The sequence below is a fragment of the Capsicum annuum genome, chromosome 11, assembly GCF_002878395.1.
Source record: "Capsicum annuum cultivar UCD-10X-F1 chromosome 11, UCD10Xv1.1, whole genome shotgun sequence".
NCBI classification, from domain to species: Eukaryota; Viridiplantae; Streptophyta; class Magnoliopsida; order Solanales; family Solanaceae; genus Capsicum; species Capsicum annuum.
Window position 1 is genome coordinate 11,803,278 of NC_061121.1, and position 18,926 is coordinate 11,822,203.

At 29.2% G+C, this 18,926-nt stretch overlaps 2 protein-coding genes across 3 annotated transcripts; one reads left to right on the forward strand and one right to left on the reverse strand.

The window, feature by feature from the left end:
* Positions 1 to 5,236: 5,236 nt before the first annotated feature.
* On the forward strand, positions 5,237 to 6,512 carry LOC107848250 (cytosolic sulfotransferase 12). Of its 2 annotated transcripts, none has more exons than XM_047399483.1 (2): positions 5,237 to 5,330; positions 5,377 to 6,512. In XM_047399483.1, exons 1-2 carry the CDS (start codon positions 5,291 to 5,293, stop codon positions 6,333 to 6,335), a joined length of 999 nt encoding a protein of 332 aa, XP_047255439.1. In that variant the 5' UTR covers positions 5,237 to 5,290; the 3' UTR covers positions 6,336 to 6,512. The 2 variants fall into 2 exon arrangements, with proteins under 2 accessions (XP_047255439.1, XP_047255440.1); XM_047399484.1 differs by having other exon boundaries at positions 5,243 to 5,359; positions 5,406 to 6,512.
* A 7,721-nt stretch (positions 6,513 to 14,233) lies between these two features.
* Positions 14,234 to 15,406, reverse strand: LOC107846836 (cytosolic sulfotransferase 12-like). Its single transcript, XM_047399485.1, has one exon. It carries the CDS (start codon positions 15,353 to 15,355, stop codon positions 14,354 to 14,356), a length of 1,002 nt encoding a protein of 333 aa, XP_047255441.1. The 5' UTR covers positions 15,356 to 15,406; the 3' UTR covers positions 14,234 to 14,353.
* Positions 15,407 to 18,926: the final 3,520 nt, after the last annotated feature.

Sequence of the window (18,926 nt, forward strand, 5' to 3'; positions counted from 1 at the left end):
TTAACAACTTAAAACATTCTTATACAAATTTTATTAATCTAAATATAATAATATATGCCTAACTAAATATTTATCAACCAAACAAATAAAGATTTTAATTAAATGATAAAATTATAAATAAAGTAAAATTTTCAAGATTTAAAATTATACATAGTTTAAGTTGCTTACACTCTTTTAAAATATCATTAAATGCATATCAAATTCTTTAAAAATAATATATTTTGATAGAAATATTTGGAGAGTCTCATCAACTTAGTCCACAACACTCATCACTCAAATTTGAATTTGAACACACAATATAGCATGAAAAGGGAGAGATCGATTATAGAACGCTAAAGAGGAGCAGACAACACTAATTTAATTTAAGTACTAGAAATTTTAGGATACTATTTTATTTCATTTCCAAAAGAAAGAAAATTACGAGAAAATATATAGTTTTTTTTTAATTTAAATCTTTAGTTCATTACTTTTAAATTTTTTCCAACTCTAAGTTGTTAATTTTTCTTAGCCGGGAGATAGTTAATTATGCTATTATTTTTATCTTGATTTTTTTAATTTATCATTATAGAGAAAAGAAAAAAAAAGAGATGTACCAACAAGATGGCCATCTTTGAAATACTCCTTATCCTTTCTTGCAATAAACTCACATGCACTTAATTAATTTACTCCACAAACTTTTACATCATCAATCCTTCATCTCTTACACATTGCAGAGAACCACATGTCCCGTCTGTTTATTTATCCTTATGAGTAGCAAACCTTCATCATACAAGACAACATCTCAAACTCCCCCTCAAATATTTACAAGAGGATGACAAGGGTAAGAAATTGCTCTCAATCCTACCCAAAGAAAAAGGATGGATTGGATCATATAACTATAATAATTACCAAGGTTTTTAGACACCACCAAAAATAATCCAAGATTTCATTGCATGTCAACAACCATTTCAAGTTTAAAATAGCAATATCATCCTTGTTACAACTCCTAATGCAGGAACTATTTGATTAAAATCACTTTCATTTGTTCTAGTGAATCGAAAGTAACATCCTATTTTTAACCAAAATCACCCTTTATTTATCAAAAACCCTCATGATCTTGTTCCATTCTTGGAACTTAACCTCTACCATGATGGTAAAGTCGTTGATTTTTCATCATTCACTTCACCTAGACTCTTTTCAACTCATTTGCCCTTTGCTTCCTTGCCATTTTAGACTAATCAACAAGATGGCATCTTTAAAAGATTCCCTCTTTATCTTCTCTTGCAACAAACTCACGGGCACTTAATTCGCTCCACTCACATAGTTTAGGTTGCTAAACACTCTTTTACATCAAATCACTCACATAGTATAGATTGCTAAACACTCTTTTAAAATATCATTAGGTGCGTGCTGAATTTTTTAAAAGAATTGAGACAAGAATAATAGTATCTTTAGAGAGTCTCATCAACTTAGCTGACAACACTCATCACTCAAATTTTGATTTGCAAACACAGTATAGCATAAAAAGAGAGAGATCAATTATAGAGCGCTAAAGAGGAGCAGATAACACTACTTTAATTTAAGCACTACAAATTTTAGGATACTATGAGAGATCGATTATAGAGTGCTAAAGAGGAGCAGATAACACTAATTTAATTTAAGCACTACAAATTTTAGGATACTATTTTATCTCATTTCCCAAAGAAAGAAAATTACGAGAAAAATATATATTTATTTTGAATTAAATCTTTAGTTTATTACTTTTAAATTTTTCCTAAGTTGTTAATTTTTCTTAGCCTGGAGATAGTTAATCACAATATTGTCTTTATCTTGATATTTTTAATTTACCAATAGAGAGAAAAAAAAAAAAAAAGAGATGTACCAACAAGATGGCCATCTTTGAAATGCGTACTCATCCTTTCCTGCAACAAAGTCACATGCACTTAATTCACTCCACCCACTTTTACCCTATCTACTCTACATCTTTTAATTTAACGGAGGTTGGTATATGTCCGTGCTCAGCACGGCCGGATAGTGAGAAAGTTGAAAATAATGAAGATAATTAGGTAGATTTATAATGATATTGTTGTTGTTAAAAGGGAAAAAAAAATGAGAAGTTGTCTCGTCTAAAATTTTCATTAAAGTGCCATAATTAATTTCGTAAATTAACCAAATATGTTATATCAAATAATTTTGAAAGTCAATCAAATATTTTATATTTTTTAAAAAATTTAAATTGTTAATTATTGTGATTTATAATTTTTTTTTTTTACATATTTTTTTCAAAGTATATAACAAATTAAATCTTTTTTAGATATTTTAAACTGTTAACTATTGTAATTTATATACTTTTTATGTAATCTTCAAATAATACATGCTACACTTCTTGTCCAAACTTTTGAGTCATTAATAGTTTATTATATTCTTAACTATTTCAATTTAAGTTGCACCGATATAATTTTGAGATTCAACTAAATATTTTATATTTTTTAAAAATTTTAAGTTGATAATTATTGTGACCTATAGTATTTTTTATGGATTTTTTTTTTTGAATATATAACAGATTAATTTTTTTAGATATTTTAAGAAATTAACTATTGTAATTTATAATATTTTTTATGTAATTTTTAAATAATATATGTTACTTTTTTTGTTCAAACTTTTGTGGCATTAAAAGTCAATTATATTTTAAAAATAATTTAATTTTATAATTTAGTGTGATTTGTAATACTTTTTATTCTATTTCAATTTAAATGACACTGATATAATTTCAACACTTAGACAAATACTTTATATCTTTTAATTTTTATAAGTTGTTAATTATTGTGATTTACAGGATTTTTCGTATCTTTTTGAAATATATAACAAATTAAAAAAAAATAACACAAATAAATTAAAATGGATGAAAAAAATGAAGGCAAGGGAAAAGACCAATGAAGTTGTGCCAAAGCAGACAGATTGACCTTTAATTTTTTTTTAGTTGTTAACAATTGTGATTTATAGTACTTTTTCGTATTTTTTTGAAATATATAAAATATTAAATATTTTTTTTAGATATTTTAAGTTGTTATTATAATTTATAGTACTTTTTATATAATTTTCAAATAAAATATATTACTCTTCTTGTTTAAAATTTTGTGGCATTGATAGTCAATTATACTTTTTAAATAATTAAATTTTTTAATTATTATGATTTATAATACTTTTCCTTCAATTCCAATTTAAGTGTCACAAAGCTTAGATGATCGTAATAATTAATTAGGGATAATATCGTAAAATCATGATTGAAGCAGTAAAATAGACATGTCTTAAATGACTTATATATAATAACTAATTAAAAGTAATATAACAAAATTACAAAAATACTTGTGAAAAAAAATTAAGTGGGCCTCATATAAGATGTCAAGTTAATTTAGCATTAAATATTATTAATTTTTTAATATTTATATGAAATTAAAAAAATTAATATACTTAGATGACTTATAATGATTAATTAGAGGTGATTAATAAAATTACGGTTGAAGCAGTTGACGCAGACATGTCATAAATGTCTATTTTACTTTTTTTATTAAATATTATTAATTTTTCAATACATAAATGACATATAATAATTAGTTAGGGTGATATAGAAAAATCATGGAGTAAACAGTTGAATGGTCGGCAAGGAGGATAACAGGAAGCTGCTGAAACTGTGGCTTATAACTAATTAAAAGTGATATAATAATATTACTATAAAAAAATACTTGTGAAAAAAATTAAGTGAGCCTCATGTAAAACTCCAAGTTAGATTAACATTAAATATTATTAATTTTTTAATATTTAGATGACTTTATAATACTTAGATAACTTATAATAATTAATTAAGGGCGATATAGTAAAATTACTGTTAAAGCAGCTGAAGTAGATATGTCATAACTGTCTATTTTACTTTTTTATTTAATATTATTAATTTTTAATACATAAATGACATATAAAAATTAATTAAGGAAAGTAAGCAGCTGAATGATCCACAGGGGGAAAACTTCTGAAACTGTGGTTTATTAACTAGGAGAATTTTGCAATTAAATGTATGGACAATGACATGGCCATCTAGGCCTAAAATTTATGAAAAATAAAAATGTAATGCATGTCCCATCTCTGATATATACTAGATATTGAAGGTTAGCTTCGGCCCAATATATATTATTTTTTAATTTATATTTAATGTGACATAAATAAAATTTAGATAATTTATTATATTTTTAATACTTTTTAGATATTTTAAGTTGTTAACCATTGTAATTTATAATAATTTTTTGACATTGTAATTTACTATTTTAAGTTGCTAGCCATTGTAATTTATAACTCTCCTTGTCCAAACTTTCGTAGCACTAATAGTTAATTATATTTTAAAAATAATTTAAATTTTTAATTATTGTAATTTATAATATTTTTTCTTATATTTCAATTTAAGTAACACTGATATAATTTCGAGATTCAATCAAATATCACGATTGAAGTTGCGAAGCAGACATGTCTTAAATGACTCATAATAACTTATTAGAAGTGATACAACAAAATTACTATAAAAAGATAGTTGTGAAAAAAATTTAAGTAGACCTCGTATAAGATATCAAGTTAATTTAAAACATCAATAGTTAATTTATCTTTTTTTTTTAATTGTTTTACCTTTTTTATTAAATATTGTTAACTTTTTTAATACTTCGATGACTCACAATAATTAATTAGGAATGAAATAGTAAATTATGGTTGAAACAGCTGAAGCAGACGTCATAAATGTCCATTTTACTTTTTTATTAAATATTGTTAATTTTTTAATATGTAAATGACTTACAATAATTAATTAGGGAATAACTCATTAGAAGTGATATAACAAAATTAATATAAAACATAGTTGTGAATTTTTTTAAGTAGACCCCATATAAGATGTCAAGTTAATTTAAATCATCAATAGTTAATTTATCATTTTTTATTTCTTTTATCTTTTTTATTAAATATTATTAATTTTTGCAATACTTAAATAACTTATAATAATTAATTAGGGATGAAATAGTAAAATTATGGTTAAAGCAACTGAAACAGACATGTAATAAATGTCTATTTTATATTTTCTAATTAAATATTATTAACTTTTTAATACGTAAATAAAATATATTAATTAATTAAAAATAATATAGTAAAATCACGATTAAAAAAGACACGACGACGTTCACCTCCTTCCTTCACACTTCTATATGTTAGCATATATATATATCCTTATGAGTAAACCTTCATCATACAAACTAGAAGAAAATTTTTTATCCTCAAAATCATGACAACATCTCAAACTCCTCTCAAATATTTACAAGAGGATGACTTAAGTGAAGAGTGTAAAAAATTGGTCTCTAATCTATCCAGATGACTTAAGTGAAGAGTGTAAAAAATTGGTCTCTAATCTATCCAAAGAAAAAGGATGGATTGCATCATATTACTACAATTATCAAGGTTTTTGGCTAGCACCAAGAGCAATCCAAGGTGTGATTGCATGTCAACAACAATTTCAAGCTCAAGATAGTGATATCATCCTTGTTACAACTCCTAAGGCAAGAACTACTTGGTTAAAATCACTTTTATTTGTTCTGGTAAATCGAAAAAAGCATCCTATTTTTAACCAAAATCACCCTTTATTTGTCAAAACCCCTCATGATCTTGTTCCATTCTTGGAACGTGACCTCTATCGTAATGGTCAAGTCTCTGATTTTTCATCATTCACTTCACCTAGACTCTTTTCAACTCATTTGCCCTATGCTTCGTTGCCAAAATCTGTCCAAGATTCAAGAACCAAACTTGTTTACTTATGTAGGAATCCTAGAGACACTTTTATTTCTATGTGGCATTTTGCAAACACTGTAAAACATAATCACACAGATACCAATTCCATTGAAGAAGTGTTTGATCTTTTTTGCAAGGGTGTGACCGTTTATGGTCCCTTTTGGAATCACGTGTTCGATTCTTGGAAACAAAGCATAGAAAAACCTAACAAAGTACTTTTCTTGATGTATGAAGAAATTAAAGCGCAACCCAAAATTCAGCTTAAACGCTTGTCTGAATTCTTAGAATGTCCATTTTCAGTAGAGGAAGAAAATAGTGGAGTGATGGATGAAATATTAAGAATGTGTAGCTTTGAGAATTTGACCAATTTGGAGGTAAATACAAATGGAAAATCGTCATTATCTGGAACGGAAAATAAAATTTTCTTTCGTAAAGGAGAAGTTGGAGATTGGAAGAATTATTTTACTACAGAGATGATCGAGAAACTCAACCATGTTATCGAACAAAAGCTTCAAGGATCCGGATTAAGGTTTTTGTACATTTGATTAGACATTATTAGTATATATGCCAAGTGAATGCAATTATTTATTTTGAAAGTCGATGTTGAAGTAGCTGTATTTGAGATTAATGCAAAGATTAGAACAAAATAGTAGTATTGATTTACTTTTTCGTATTTTTCTTTCCTTTTGTATTGTATAATCGGACTGAACATTATTTCTTTATTTTTGTGTGTGCACTTACGCATTTATTTGTTTGTTTGTATGAAAATTTATTCATTTATAGTTTCAATTAAGTTGATACGGGTCACTGAAGCGATTCTATTAATCTCTTATTGTCCCAGATGTGCTATTATTTTGTTAAAAAATGTTTTGTTTTCCCGACTTATAATTAATTGTAAGCAAAGCAAGAGAACTAAACAAGTGGCTACAGAGAGAGAGATCTTGATTACGCATATCAAGAAAAAAAACTTAAATGAGATAAAACTTTGATCACTCCAGAGTCCAAAGTCTCGAGAATGTTCAAACTATCTGAGTCCTAAATTACCATTCAAACCTATAAAACCTTTCAAACTTTGGTTCCTACTCTATTTACCTTGTAAGGCCTTGCATTGGGTTTTATTTCCATTTATTATTAATTAATTTTATTATATCATATATTAAATTATATCATTATTTTAAATAGGTCATCTGGTGATAAGTGGCGGAACTAGAATTTTCATTGAGGTGGATCAAAAATAAATATATAAACTAATCGAAAGAGATTCAACATCTACTATATATGCATAAAAAATATTTTTAATCATATAAAAATAATCTAAAAAGATTATAATTTTTCGTCGAAGAAAATTCGGATAAATTACTGAAGCAAAAATAGCTCCGCCACTGCTGGTGGTAATATTTGGGGAAATTCTAGATAAAGTTGGCCTATTTAATGACTTATACTATAATGGTAGGGGTATTAATTGTGACGTGAAGTTTCAAAATTGGCTGGTTATATAAGTTGAACTAATGCTGTATTTTAGCCGAAAGTAATTGCGTTAAAGCTGTTTAAATATTGGGATTAGTTGTATTGAGATTAATTATTCTGTTATTATTTTTTAGTGCTTGTTTAGTTTGTGGTATTAAAAATAATATGCATTACATTGTTTTATAAGAATAGATAGTTTGTTTACAAAAACACACTTCACCTTTTTTAATTTAGCTTAATTATTTTTCTTCATATTAAACCATACAAAAGAAATTAAAAAGTTATTATTATTTTTTTTAATTTTATTAGTTTCTTTTTCCTAAAAATACATGTTAAGAAATTTGTGTTGATATTTCTTAGATGTGTATGAAACTTTAATATTTCATGTTAAATTGCTTATTTTGTCCTAAATTTTATAAAATGTTGATAATCTCATTTTTTGTTTTAAAAAAATCATTATTAAATTTTTTTAAAAAGAATTACTCTAATTTTTTATTATTTAGTATCATTAATATTTGGAGAGTCAAATGGTATTTTTTTAAAAAAAATAAATTTTTAAATTAATTTTAGCTAAATGTAAAAAATATTTTTTTTATTTAATAATTAAGCATGTATCAAGTTAAAAAGGGAATGTCAAGATACTTTAACTACTTTTCTATGATAAATTTGTTAGAAAAAATGAAAATTTGAAATAAGATTAATAAACATGTCTACAAAATAGAAAGACAATAAACCTTTTGATCAATTTTAAATTTGATTATATAAATAATATTTATGGTGTCACTATTATTTTTCATGACTCATTACTTTTGTAGCATTTAATAAGCTCATATAATTATTCAAATTTATCAAAATGGGTAAAAATTTCTAGAGTAATTAAAATTTTAATTAGGGATAAAATTGACCAAAAAATTTGATGTGAGGACTATCAAAATCCCATGTTCTCTCTTATATATAGTAATAAAGTCAAGGGATAGAATCGAACTTGAATCTGTTTTGATACCACTGTAACAACATCTATACTACTAAAGCAATAACATGACATACTATCTCTATATACTTCATAATCTCCATAATCTGCATACGACTGACCACACCCACCACCTTGCTGGACACCTGAACGTTCACCTGCCCTGCCTGCCTGAGTACCACCTCGAGCACCTTGGTATCCACCTCTACGACCTCGCACAACACCCCTACCTGAAGGAGGGACTGACCTAATGGGAGTAACTTCCTAGGAGCACAAGTAAAACAAGACTCACGAGAAGAACCAGAATTGACAAATACGGCTGATCCGACATAGCTACCACGCCTAGCATGGCCCACAGATGAACCTCTCAAAGACTGATCACTGCCCTTACTAGGGCGACCACTAGCAATGAACTGATTCCCATCAGCGGTCTGAAGAGCTGCCTGAACTGGTCGACTAGTCTGACTCTGAGGCTGAAAAGATGGATACGGAGGATGTCCAGTATAAGAAATACCACTCCTAAATCGGGAACTACCATGGCTCCCACCAAATCTGTCCTGGAATCTAAGCCTCTTATCACGACCTTCACGACTCTCTCTGTGCATCTCCTCCATCACTCTAGCATAATCAGAAACCTCAGCAAAAGTCCTACCCATAACAACTAGACTTTGAGTAGCCATCCGAATAGGGAGTCTCAACCCTCTGACAAAGCATCGAACCCTTTCATACTCAGTATCCAAAATAGAAGTCGCATATCTGGCCAACTCATAAAAATGAGCCTCATACTCGGCAACTGTCATGGAGCCCTGCTCCAGTCTGGAGAATTGATCCCTCAGTCAATCTCTAAGACTACGCGGCATACACTTCTCCAAGAACATCTCGAAGAATTGATTCGATGACAAAGGAGAAGATCCAACTGGTCTAGAATCCGTGAAACCCTTTCACCAATGATAAGCAGACAAATCCAGCTGAAATTTAGTATAATCCACACCACGAGTCTCAACAAGTCCTAAAACACGAAGCATATCCTCACAAGTAGTAAAAAAACTCAAATGCATCATCCCGAAGAGCACCAGAAATTCTAGGCGAAGTCAACCTGAAAAATCTACCAAATATCTTCTGCTCATCGGCAGACATAGCAGGCTGGGTCACAACTGGCGGCACGGCTACCGACTGAACAACTACCGGTATATAAGGAATCTCAACGCTGGGAGCTGCTGCTGCAGGCTGTGCGCTGATCCCAAAAGTCTGTGCACTATCAAACGGTACACCACCAACCATACTCTATCTGAATTAGGGCATCTCTGAGCTATGAAGAAAGAATAAAACCTAGTAGGGCCTGGGCTGGTCCCTGTCTCACCGCTGGTGATGGCGAAAGAATCTCTGGCTCAGGTGCGGGGATAGGTCCTGGGGAAGGCGGCCTATCCTGGCCCCTAGCTGGAGACGTATCACAAGGTTGTTCTCGACCTCTAGGTCATCTACGAATAGAAGTAGGATTCCTGAGCCCGCTCTCGGGACTCGCACCTTGCATACAGGTAACACGTCTCCTCGACTTCTGCAAAAGAGTAAAGTCAAGAAAATATACTACAAACCTACTCAGACTTTTAGCATGATATCAATGAAAAAAATGATATCAATGAAAAAATGAAGGACTCCTAAAAATATCACATATCCTTCCGAAGATAGGAAACAGATGTTAATGTTCCAATCTTCAAGAATCTATTTGACACTTGCTCTTGTATCAATAATATCGGTGAAACCTGAGCGCACTGAGACCAGTTTGTCACGACCCCATTTGAAGTATGATGGCACCTGCCACTTCCCTCCACCGTGTTGGGGATGGATGGATGAAGTGGAATCTCACATCGGGGGTATTGTGTGATAAGAATGTGCCGCCCAAACTTAAAGAAAAATTTTACAGGGTGGTAGTCCGTCCGTCCATGTTGTATGGAGTGGAGTCTTGGCCAGTCAAGAACTCCCACATTCAAAAATTGAAGGTGGTGAAAATGCGGATGTTGCATTGAATGTGTGGCCTTACTAGGGGTGATAGAGTTCAGAATGAGACTATCCGGGAGAAGGTTGGAGTGACTTCAGTGGAGGACAAGATGCGGGAAGTCCGATTGAGATGGTTCAGACACGTGATAAGGAGGGGCACGGATGCCCCTGTTCGTAGGTGTGAGAGGCTAGCTTTGGATGATTTCAGGCTGGGTAGGCCGAAGAAATACTGGAGAGAGGTGATTAGGCGGGACATGGAGAAATTAAAGCTTACTGAGGACATGACCCTAGATAGGAAGGTCTGGAGGGTGCGAATTAGGATAGAAGGCTAGTGCCAGTTTGGATCGTTAGTGTAGGGTATTACTTGGTGGGTGTATTATTTTTGTTATGCCATCTTGTTTCATGCTTTATTACTAATTTGCTTACTATTCCTTGTGGGTGTCGTATTTATGTTATGTCATCTTGTTCCATTCTTTATTACAGATTTGTTTATTATTCCTTGTCTTGAGCCGGGGGTCTTTCGGAAACAACCTTTCTACTTCTCTTGAGGTAGTGGTATGGACTGCGTACATCTTACCCTCCACACACCCCACTATGTGGGAATACACTGAATTTGTTGTTTATATATATATAAGTGTGATAATCAAGGACTTGAAGGGTAATTATGTCCTTTCATGACTTTATCCCAAGAATAAATGAGGGTAGGATTGTTATACCACCAAATATATGGAATAACTTATTCCAGTTCGGTACTATTTATTAATATCAGAATAAATTATTCCGAATTAACCAACCAAATAAAGTATCAAAATATTTATTTTAAAATTATTATTTTATTTCGAAACTATTTATATTAGTATCTCACACCAAACGAACCCAAGTATTTTACTGATTCTAACATATACCAACAACGTACAAACTTGGCGTTATTCTTTCATTTTTTTTTTCTTTCCTGTATGTTATCAAGTGATGTAACATGTGTTGCCTTGCATGGTCTCCAAATAATGTCACTGACACAATGTATCTTCATTGCATGTTAGCCACATTTTTCATTGCATGTTGCATACGTGCCGTCATTGTCACACGACACTGTCCAATAGTTAACTAAGTTTTTTCATTTTTTTCTTGAAAATTATTTTACTTTAACGAAAAAAATAAAAATAATAATGTTTGGCCATTAAATTATAAATATAATTTGAAATTGTATTTGAAAAAGTGAAAACAAGAAAAACTTGTTTTCACTTTTTCACTCCTACTTCTCTCACAAAATTTTAAAAATAACTTGAATTTATATTCATGGTCAAACACAACTCTAACTCCAACTCTATTTTCAACCCCGAAAAATTATATTTTCATGACCAAACGGGGCCTAACTCTTTTGAAATACCCTTTTTTTTTTTTTAAAAAAAAAAAAAAGGGACTTTTGTTAATCTATTTTTTTTAATAACAGTTTAATTCTAATTTTTCATATGTCATATTTAAGATTATTAGATTAAATAATATTATAATATATTTAATAAAATTTTAAATATATTAATTCAAAATTAAGGAATTTAACTTTTTTATTTTCATAAATACCGTGCCAAGTCAAAATAATAGGGAGGAACTAATAGTTTGCCGACAAAATTTGCCCTGCAGCAATGAACTAAAGATTTAAATTAAAATAAGTGTATATTTTTCTCTTAATTTCTTTCTTTTGGAAATGAAACAAAAAATAGTATCCTAAAATGTTTAGTACTTAAATTAAATTAGGGTTGTGTGCTCCCCTCTAGTTCTCTAATTGACCTCTCATTTTTCATTCTATATTGTGTGTGCAAATCCAAATTTGAGCGATGGGTGTTGTGAGCTAAGTTGATGAGATTATTCAAAAATATCATTATATTTGTGTTGATTTTTAAAAAATATTATTCTTAAAAATTCGACATATATTTAATAGTAATACTCCCTCCGTTTCACAATAAGTGAATTGTTGGAGCAATTTTAATGTTTCAAAATAAGTGAATGGTTCACAATTTAAGGTAAATGTTGGAAATTTTTTCCAAATTTATCCTCCATTAAATGTGTATTAGGAGTGATGTATCATGTATCTTTACTTTTTGAATAAGGTAAAAATGAAAAAATATGATAAATTTATGTCTTTATTTTTTTTTTCTTAACATGTGTATCAAAATTTAACAATTAATTTATTGTAGAACGGAAGGAGTACTTTAAAAGAGGGCCAACTACATAAATCATGTGAGTATATTTTCTCTGTGTAATAAACTGTAAAGCGCGTTGTACTTTCATACTTTGTGTGCCCAAAGAAAAATGTAGTGGAGTGATTTGATTTGATGTGTGTACAACGTGAGTAGAGTGAATTAAGTGCCCGTGAGTTTGTTGCAAGACAAGATAAAGAGGGAGTGTTTGAAAGATGGTCGTCTTGTTGGTTAGTATTTACTCTTTTTCTTTCTAAAATAAACCTGACAATTGGGGCAGTCCGGATCAACTTGACATCGATCTAATTTTGTTTGTTGGTCATCGTTCAGGTCCGATTTGATCGCCTCGCTTAATAGATTGGTTCGTGCCAGATTTAACAGTAATTTAATTATTGACGATCCAGCATCAGTCCACATAATTATTTGGCCAGTCTAATTAGTCTTAAATCGAGTCAATTCGACCCGAATTTGATTAAGGGAAAAACACACCACATGATCATTTTTAAAATAAATATTTCAACTTTGATATTTTGTCAAAAAATTGTCAGCTAAATTATTTCTACATTGTAGTCATTTCCTAATTTGAGTCATTTTAGCCTATGTAGTTCAGATACAGTTTATATACCATATTGATGCAATCCATATACAATACTGATACAGTTTCCAACTTGCATTTTAGCCTATGTAGTTCAGATACAGTTTATATACCATATTGATGCAGTTCATAAATAATACTGATACAGTTTCCAACTTGGGTCATTCGGCCCTTTTCTAAAAATATTTTAGTTTTTTTTTTGCTATAATTTTTTTAACTGGAAAATATTTTGCTTTTCTTTTTGTTGTTTAAAAATAATAATTAAATATAATTGTATAAAAATGGTATAATTATTCTATAAAATATGTATCCATATAAGATATATGTATAGAAATTATATAATTCTGTCAAATATATATATATATATATATATAATATAATATGAAAAGTGTATAAAAATTATATAATTGTTGTATAAAGTGTGTAAAAAAAATAGGACAATTATTGTATAAATTGTGTATCAAAACTATATAATTTTCGTAAGAATATATGTATAAGATATGTATAGAAACTGTATACAACAAGCAAGCAAATTAAATTGATTAGAAAGTAAAATTTGAATTTCGTGACTATTTTCGTGAAATTTATTTCGGCTGAGGGGTCATTTGTGTCTTTTTCCCTTTGATTAATAGACAGATTTATTGGTCCAAACATTTTTTTTTAAAAAAAAGTCTAAATTGAATATGTAGTTTTCATTTTTTTTGACATAGGTTCTAAGTCCTGCGCGGATATGACAATTATTCCAGTGACAATTATTTCCAGGAGTTCCAGTGACAATTATTTCCAGGAGTTGAAACGGTTTCAAGATTTCTATGGTCCTGGTCGTGGTGGAATGAGGATTTATTTGATAATTAACTCTAAGGACATATTCAGAATATTTTCAGAAAGTGAAATTTAAAACATGGCGATACATCTAGCATAAAATTTACACTACTTTCAAACTAGTAGGTGAAGAAAACATCTAATAATATCAATGGAAATGAAAACAATGAACTAAGTGCAAATCAACATATGTACCAAAAAAATATATTTGGGGACAATTTCGTTTGCTCATTAGTTACATTAAATGCAAATACCAATTTCTTCAAACATTTATTTTCAAAATAAATAATTGCATTCAATTGGCATATAGCCAAACAGTAACAGACTTCAATCACGTCAATTGCACCCTAAAATCAACGATCAGATTGAAAAGATAAAGAATGAAAGATTAAATCAACATACATACCAAAGAAAAATTTATTTGGGGACAATTTCATTTGTTCACTCGTTACATTAATCGCAAAAACCACTACTTCAACATATTGGCATTCAATCGACATATAGTGTATTAACACCAAATCAATTGTACACAAATTTTAATCCAGATCCTTGAAACTTTTGTTCAATAACATGGTTGAGTTTCTCATTCATCTTTATAGTAAAATAATTCTTCCAATCTCCAACTTCCCCCTTACGAAAGAATATTCTATTTGGCGCTCCAGATAATGACGATTTCCCATTTGTATTCACCTTCAAATTGCTCAAATTTTCAAAGCTGGACATTCTTAATATTTCATCCAACATGCCACTCTTTTCTTCCTCTACAGAAAATGGACATTCCACGAATTCAGCCAAACGTTTAAGCTGAAGCGTAGGTTGTGCTTTAATTTCTTCATACATCAAGAAGAGTACTTTGTTAGGCTTTTCTATGCTTTGTTTCCAATAATCCGACACGTGATTCCAAAACGGACCATAGGGGTTCACTCCCTTACAGAAAAAATCAAACATTTCTTCAATGGAAATGGTATCTTTCTGATGAAGTCTTAATCTATTTGCAAAATGCCACATAGAAATAAAAGTGTCCTTGGGATTTCTACACAAGTAAACAAGTTTGGTTCTTGAATCTTGGACAGATTTTGGCAACGAAGCAAAGGGCAAATGAGTTGACAAGAGTCTAGGTGAAGTGAATGATGAAAAATCAAAGACTTCACCATCATGATAGAGGTCAAGTTCCAAGAATGGAATAAGATCATGAGGAGTTTTGACATATAAAGGGTGATTCTGGTTAAAAATAGGATGTTCCTTTCGATTCACTAGAACAAATAAAAGTGATTTTAACCAAGTAGTTCCTGCTTTAGGATTTGTAACAAGGATGATATCACTATCTTGAGCATGAAATCGTTGTTGACATGCAATCACACCTTCGATTACTTTTGGTGTCGTCCAAAAGCCTTGATAATTATAGGTATAAGATCCAATCCATCCTTTTTCTTTGGGTAGGATAGAGACCAATTTCTTGCACTCTTCACTTACATCATCCTCTTGAAAAATTCTGAAAGGAGAAGTTTGAGATGTTGTCATGATTTCAATTTGAGAAGAAGAGAGTTTTCTAGTTTGTATGATAACATTTACTCATAAGATCGAGTATATATAGAGATGGAACTTACATTACATTTGATTGTTGTTGTGGGGTCGTGTTTGTCACTTCTATTTAAATTTTTTTCCGTATGTTCTATTTCAAATTTTTAATTCCTTTTCAGGAGTTTCCGCTTTTTTGTTTCGTTACTGACACGAATTTATAACCTTAAAATTAGAGGTACGATGTGCTTACATTTGAGCAACTCTCTTTTGTCCCAAATGTTTCTTGCAATTTACCATTATTTTGCTTCCAATGGTAAAAAGTTAGTCATTTCCATGAGCCAAATGTACTTGTGATTTGCAAGATAGTCATTTCCATGAGCCAAATGTACTAGTGATTTGCTCTTTAGTACTAGTAAAATTATGTGTACTCAAGTCAATTTACTTGATTTTATTTATATTTTGGGCCCCGAACAGAGTAAGTCATTTAGAATCGAGAGGTTCCCTCAAATACCGTTAACAACAAATTATATTATTTATACATGAACAAAATTGTTATAATCAACCAAACATATAAAGCCATTAGAATAGCGGATATTGATCATTCTTTCGACTTTTATAATTGAAAATAATTATTATTGCCAAACTTCAAAATTTAATAATAAGGTACTTTTTATAATTTTTTCCTCTAACATGAGCAGAAAATAAAACCTGATTAATATAAAACCAGCAAACATAAAGAATGCAGGTATGTATAAACGTAAGAAAAAATAACGAAAATAATAGCACGACACATGTCACATTAATCAATGGATGAATTGCATGCTAATATCCCTAAAAACAAATAGGAAGACGCTACATATGATGCCTCTCAAGGTTTTAGTGGTGGACACAGGATTTAGCAATCATGTGGATGGTCAAGAGATTCAAACATAATATTAAAATACTGAATCATCTTTTTACTTTTAAGAATAATTTTTTATTTTATATCAATTTTTATATAATAAATATATTTAATTTGCATCAAATTTCACAAATACTCAACAGTAATAGAATCAGAATTTGACAAAGAATATATAAATTTTCTGTCAATTATATCAAAAGAGGTCAATATTAAACATACAATCATATTAGCTATCATTTAACCTTTGTATACAACAACGAACTGTACATCAAATTAATTATCCTTTATTTAAAATAGCTCCGCCCCTGATGTCGAATCACCATAAATTTACACATAAATCCCTCCTGCCTCAAGTTCACTCGTATCAAATTATTCCAAAGCTTTATCAAAGCAAAATAATTCCACGTTCTTCTTTCATTTTGCTTCTCTATATTTTGTCAAATGATGTGACATGTGTTGCTTTTTCATCATCGCCAAATATCACTCCACAATGCATCTTATTGCATGTGAGCCACACGTCTTCAGTGACAGTTGGATGATTTGCAATATTTTGCATGTACGCATGCATGTCTTTATTGCTTATTGGCTACATGCAGTCAGTGGCACAACATGTGGCTATCTCATCTGATAATTTAAATTGATAGAGAAAGCATATTTGACTATTTTAATATTATGTTGAAGTGTATAATAGTGCGTGATCATTTCATCTAAAAACATAAATTATTAGAAAAAACATATTTTTATTATTTAATTATATTTTTAACAAAGACATTGTCCAATTTTATGAGTTGTGTCGAATGACACGTTATAAATCTTTAAAAATAATATTTTACCTGCAAAATTTGCCCTGCAGCAACTTGAGGAATTCATGATATACAAATCAAAATTCGTATGATCTAAGAATTATAAACAAATATTAGAATAAGTGTTAATTAAACATCAGATAAAAATAATATTTTAAATTAAAACTCAGTGACGGTGTAGAAAAACTCTTTAAGATAATATTAGCTTATATATAACCTAAATTAAGGGTGTCAAACGGGCCGGTTAAAACCGGCCCGAACCGGCTCGAACTAACCCACATAATTAAATCGGTCCGGTTTGACCTGGCCCGATAAGCCCAAGGGCTTTAGGAATTCGGGTCTCGTTCCAGTTGGATTTTTGATTTGGGCTCGATTAACTCGGCCCAAACCCAACTCGGTTTGGGCCCGCTGGTTAACCGGCCCGGCTCGGTTAAGGTTTTTTTTTTTTTTTTAGAAAATTCAGAATTTCACAAATTGAAATTAAAAACTTAGTTTTAATACATTATTAATTTACTATCAAGTATTATTAATTTATTATGTTAAGTAGCATATGTTTTATACTTTTATTTAAAGTAGTGTATCTATTGAATGGTATATATATATATGTGTGTATATCTTCTAAATCTAAAGTAATATATATTTAACGTATACATGTGTGTATATGTTTTATAAATTAGTATATATCACTATATATATATATTGTGGTGTGTATATATATATATATATATATATATATATATATATTGTAGTATATGTTTTATTTAAAGTAATATATATATTGAATGGTATATATATGTGTGTGTGTGCGCATATATCTACTAAAGTAGTGTATATTTAACGTATAGATGTGTATATGTTTTATAAATTTGTGTGTATATATATATATACTGTAGTGAATGTTTTATTTAAAGTAGTGAATATATTGGATAATATATATATATATATATATATGTGTGTGTGTGTGTATATATCTTCTATAGATGAGTATATTTAATGTATACGTTATGTATATGGTTTATAAATTAGTATATAACTATATATATATATAAATATTGTAGTATATATATATATGTATTGTAGTATATAATTTATTTAAAGTAGTACATATATATTGAATGGTGTGTATATATCTTCTATAGACGTATATATTTAACGTATCCAAGTGTATATGTTTTACAAATTAGTATATAACTATATATACATGTACATATTATACTATATATATATATATATATTATAATATATATTTTATTTAACGTATGACATATATATTGAATGGTGTGTATATATGTGTATATATCTTATATAGATGTATATATTTAACGTATACAAGTGTATATGTTTAATAAATTAGTATAATATAACTATCTATGTATTGTAATCCATGTATATTGTAGTATATATTTTATTTTAAGTAGTACATATACATTGATTGGGGCGTATATATGTGTATATATCTTACATAGATATATATATTTAACGTATACGAGTGTATATGTTTTATAAATTAGTATAATATAACCATCTATACATTGTAATACATATATGTGTATATTGAAGCATATATTTATTTAAAGTAGTACATACATATTGAATGGTGCGTATATATGCGTCTATATCTTCTATAGACGTATATATTTAACGTATACAAGTGTATATGTTTTATAAATTAGTATATAACTATATATATATATATATACATACATAGTATATACATATATATTGTAGTATATATTTTATATAAAGTAGTACCTATATATTGATTTAAAATGATTTAAAATGAATTTCTAGTTTAAATTAAAAACTTACTTTTAATATATTATAAATTAACTATCACACCCACACACACACACACACACACATATAT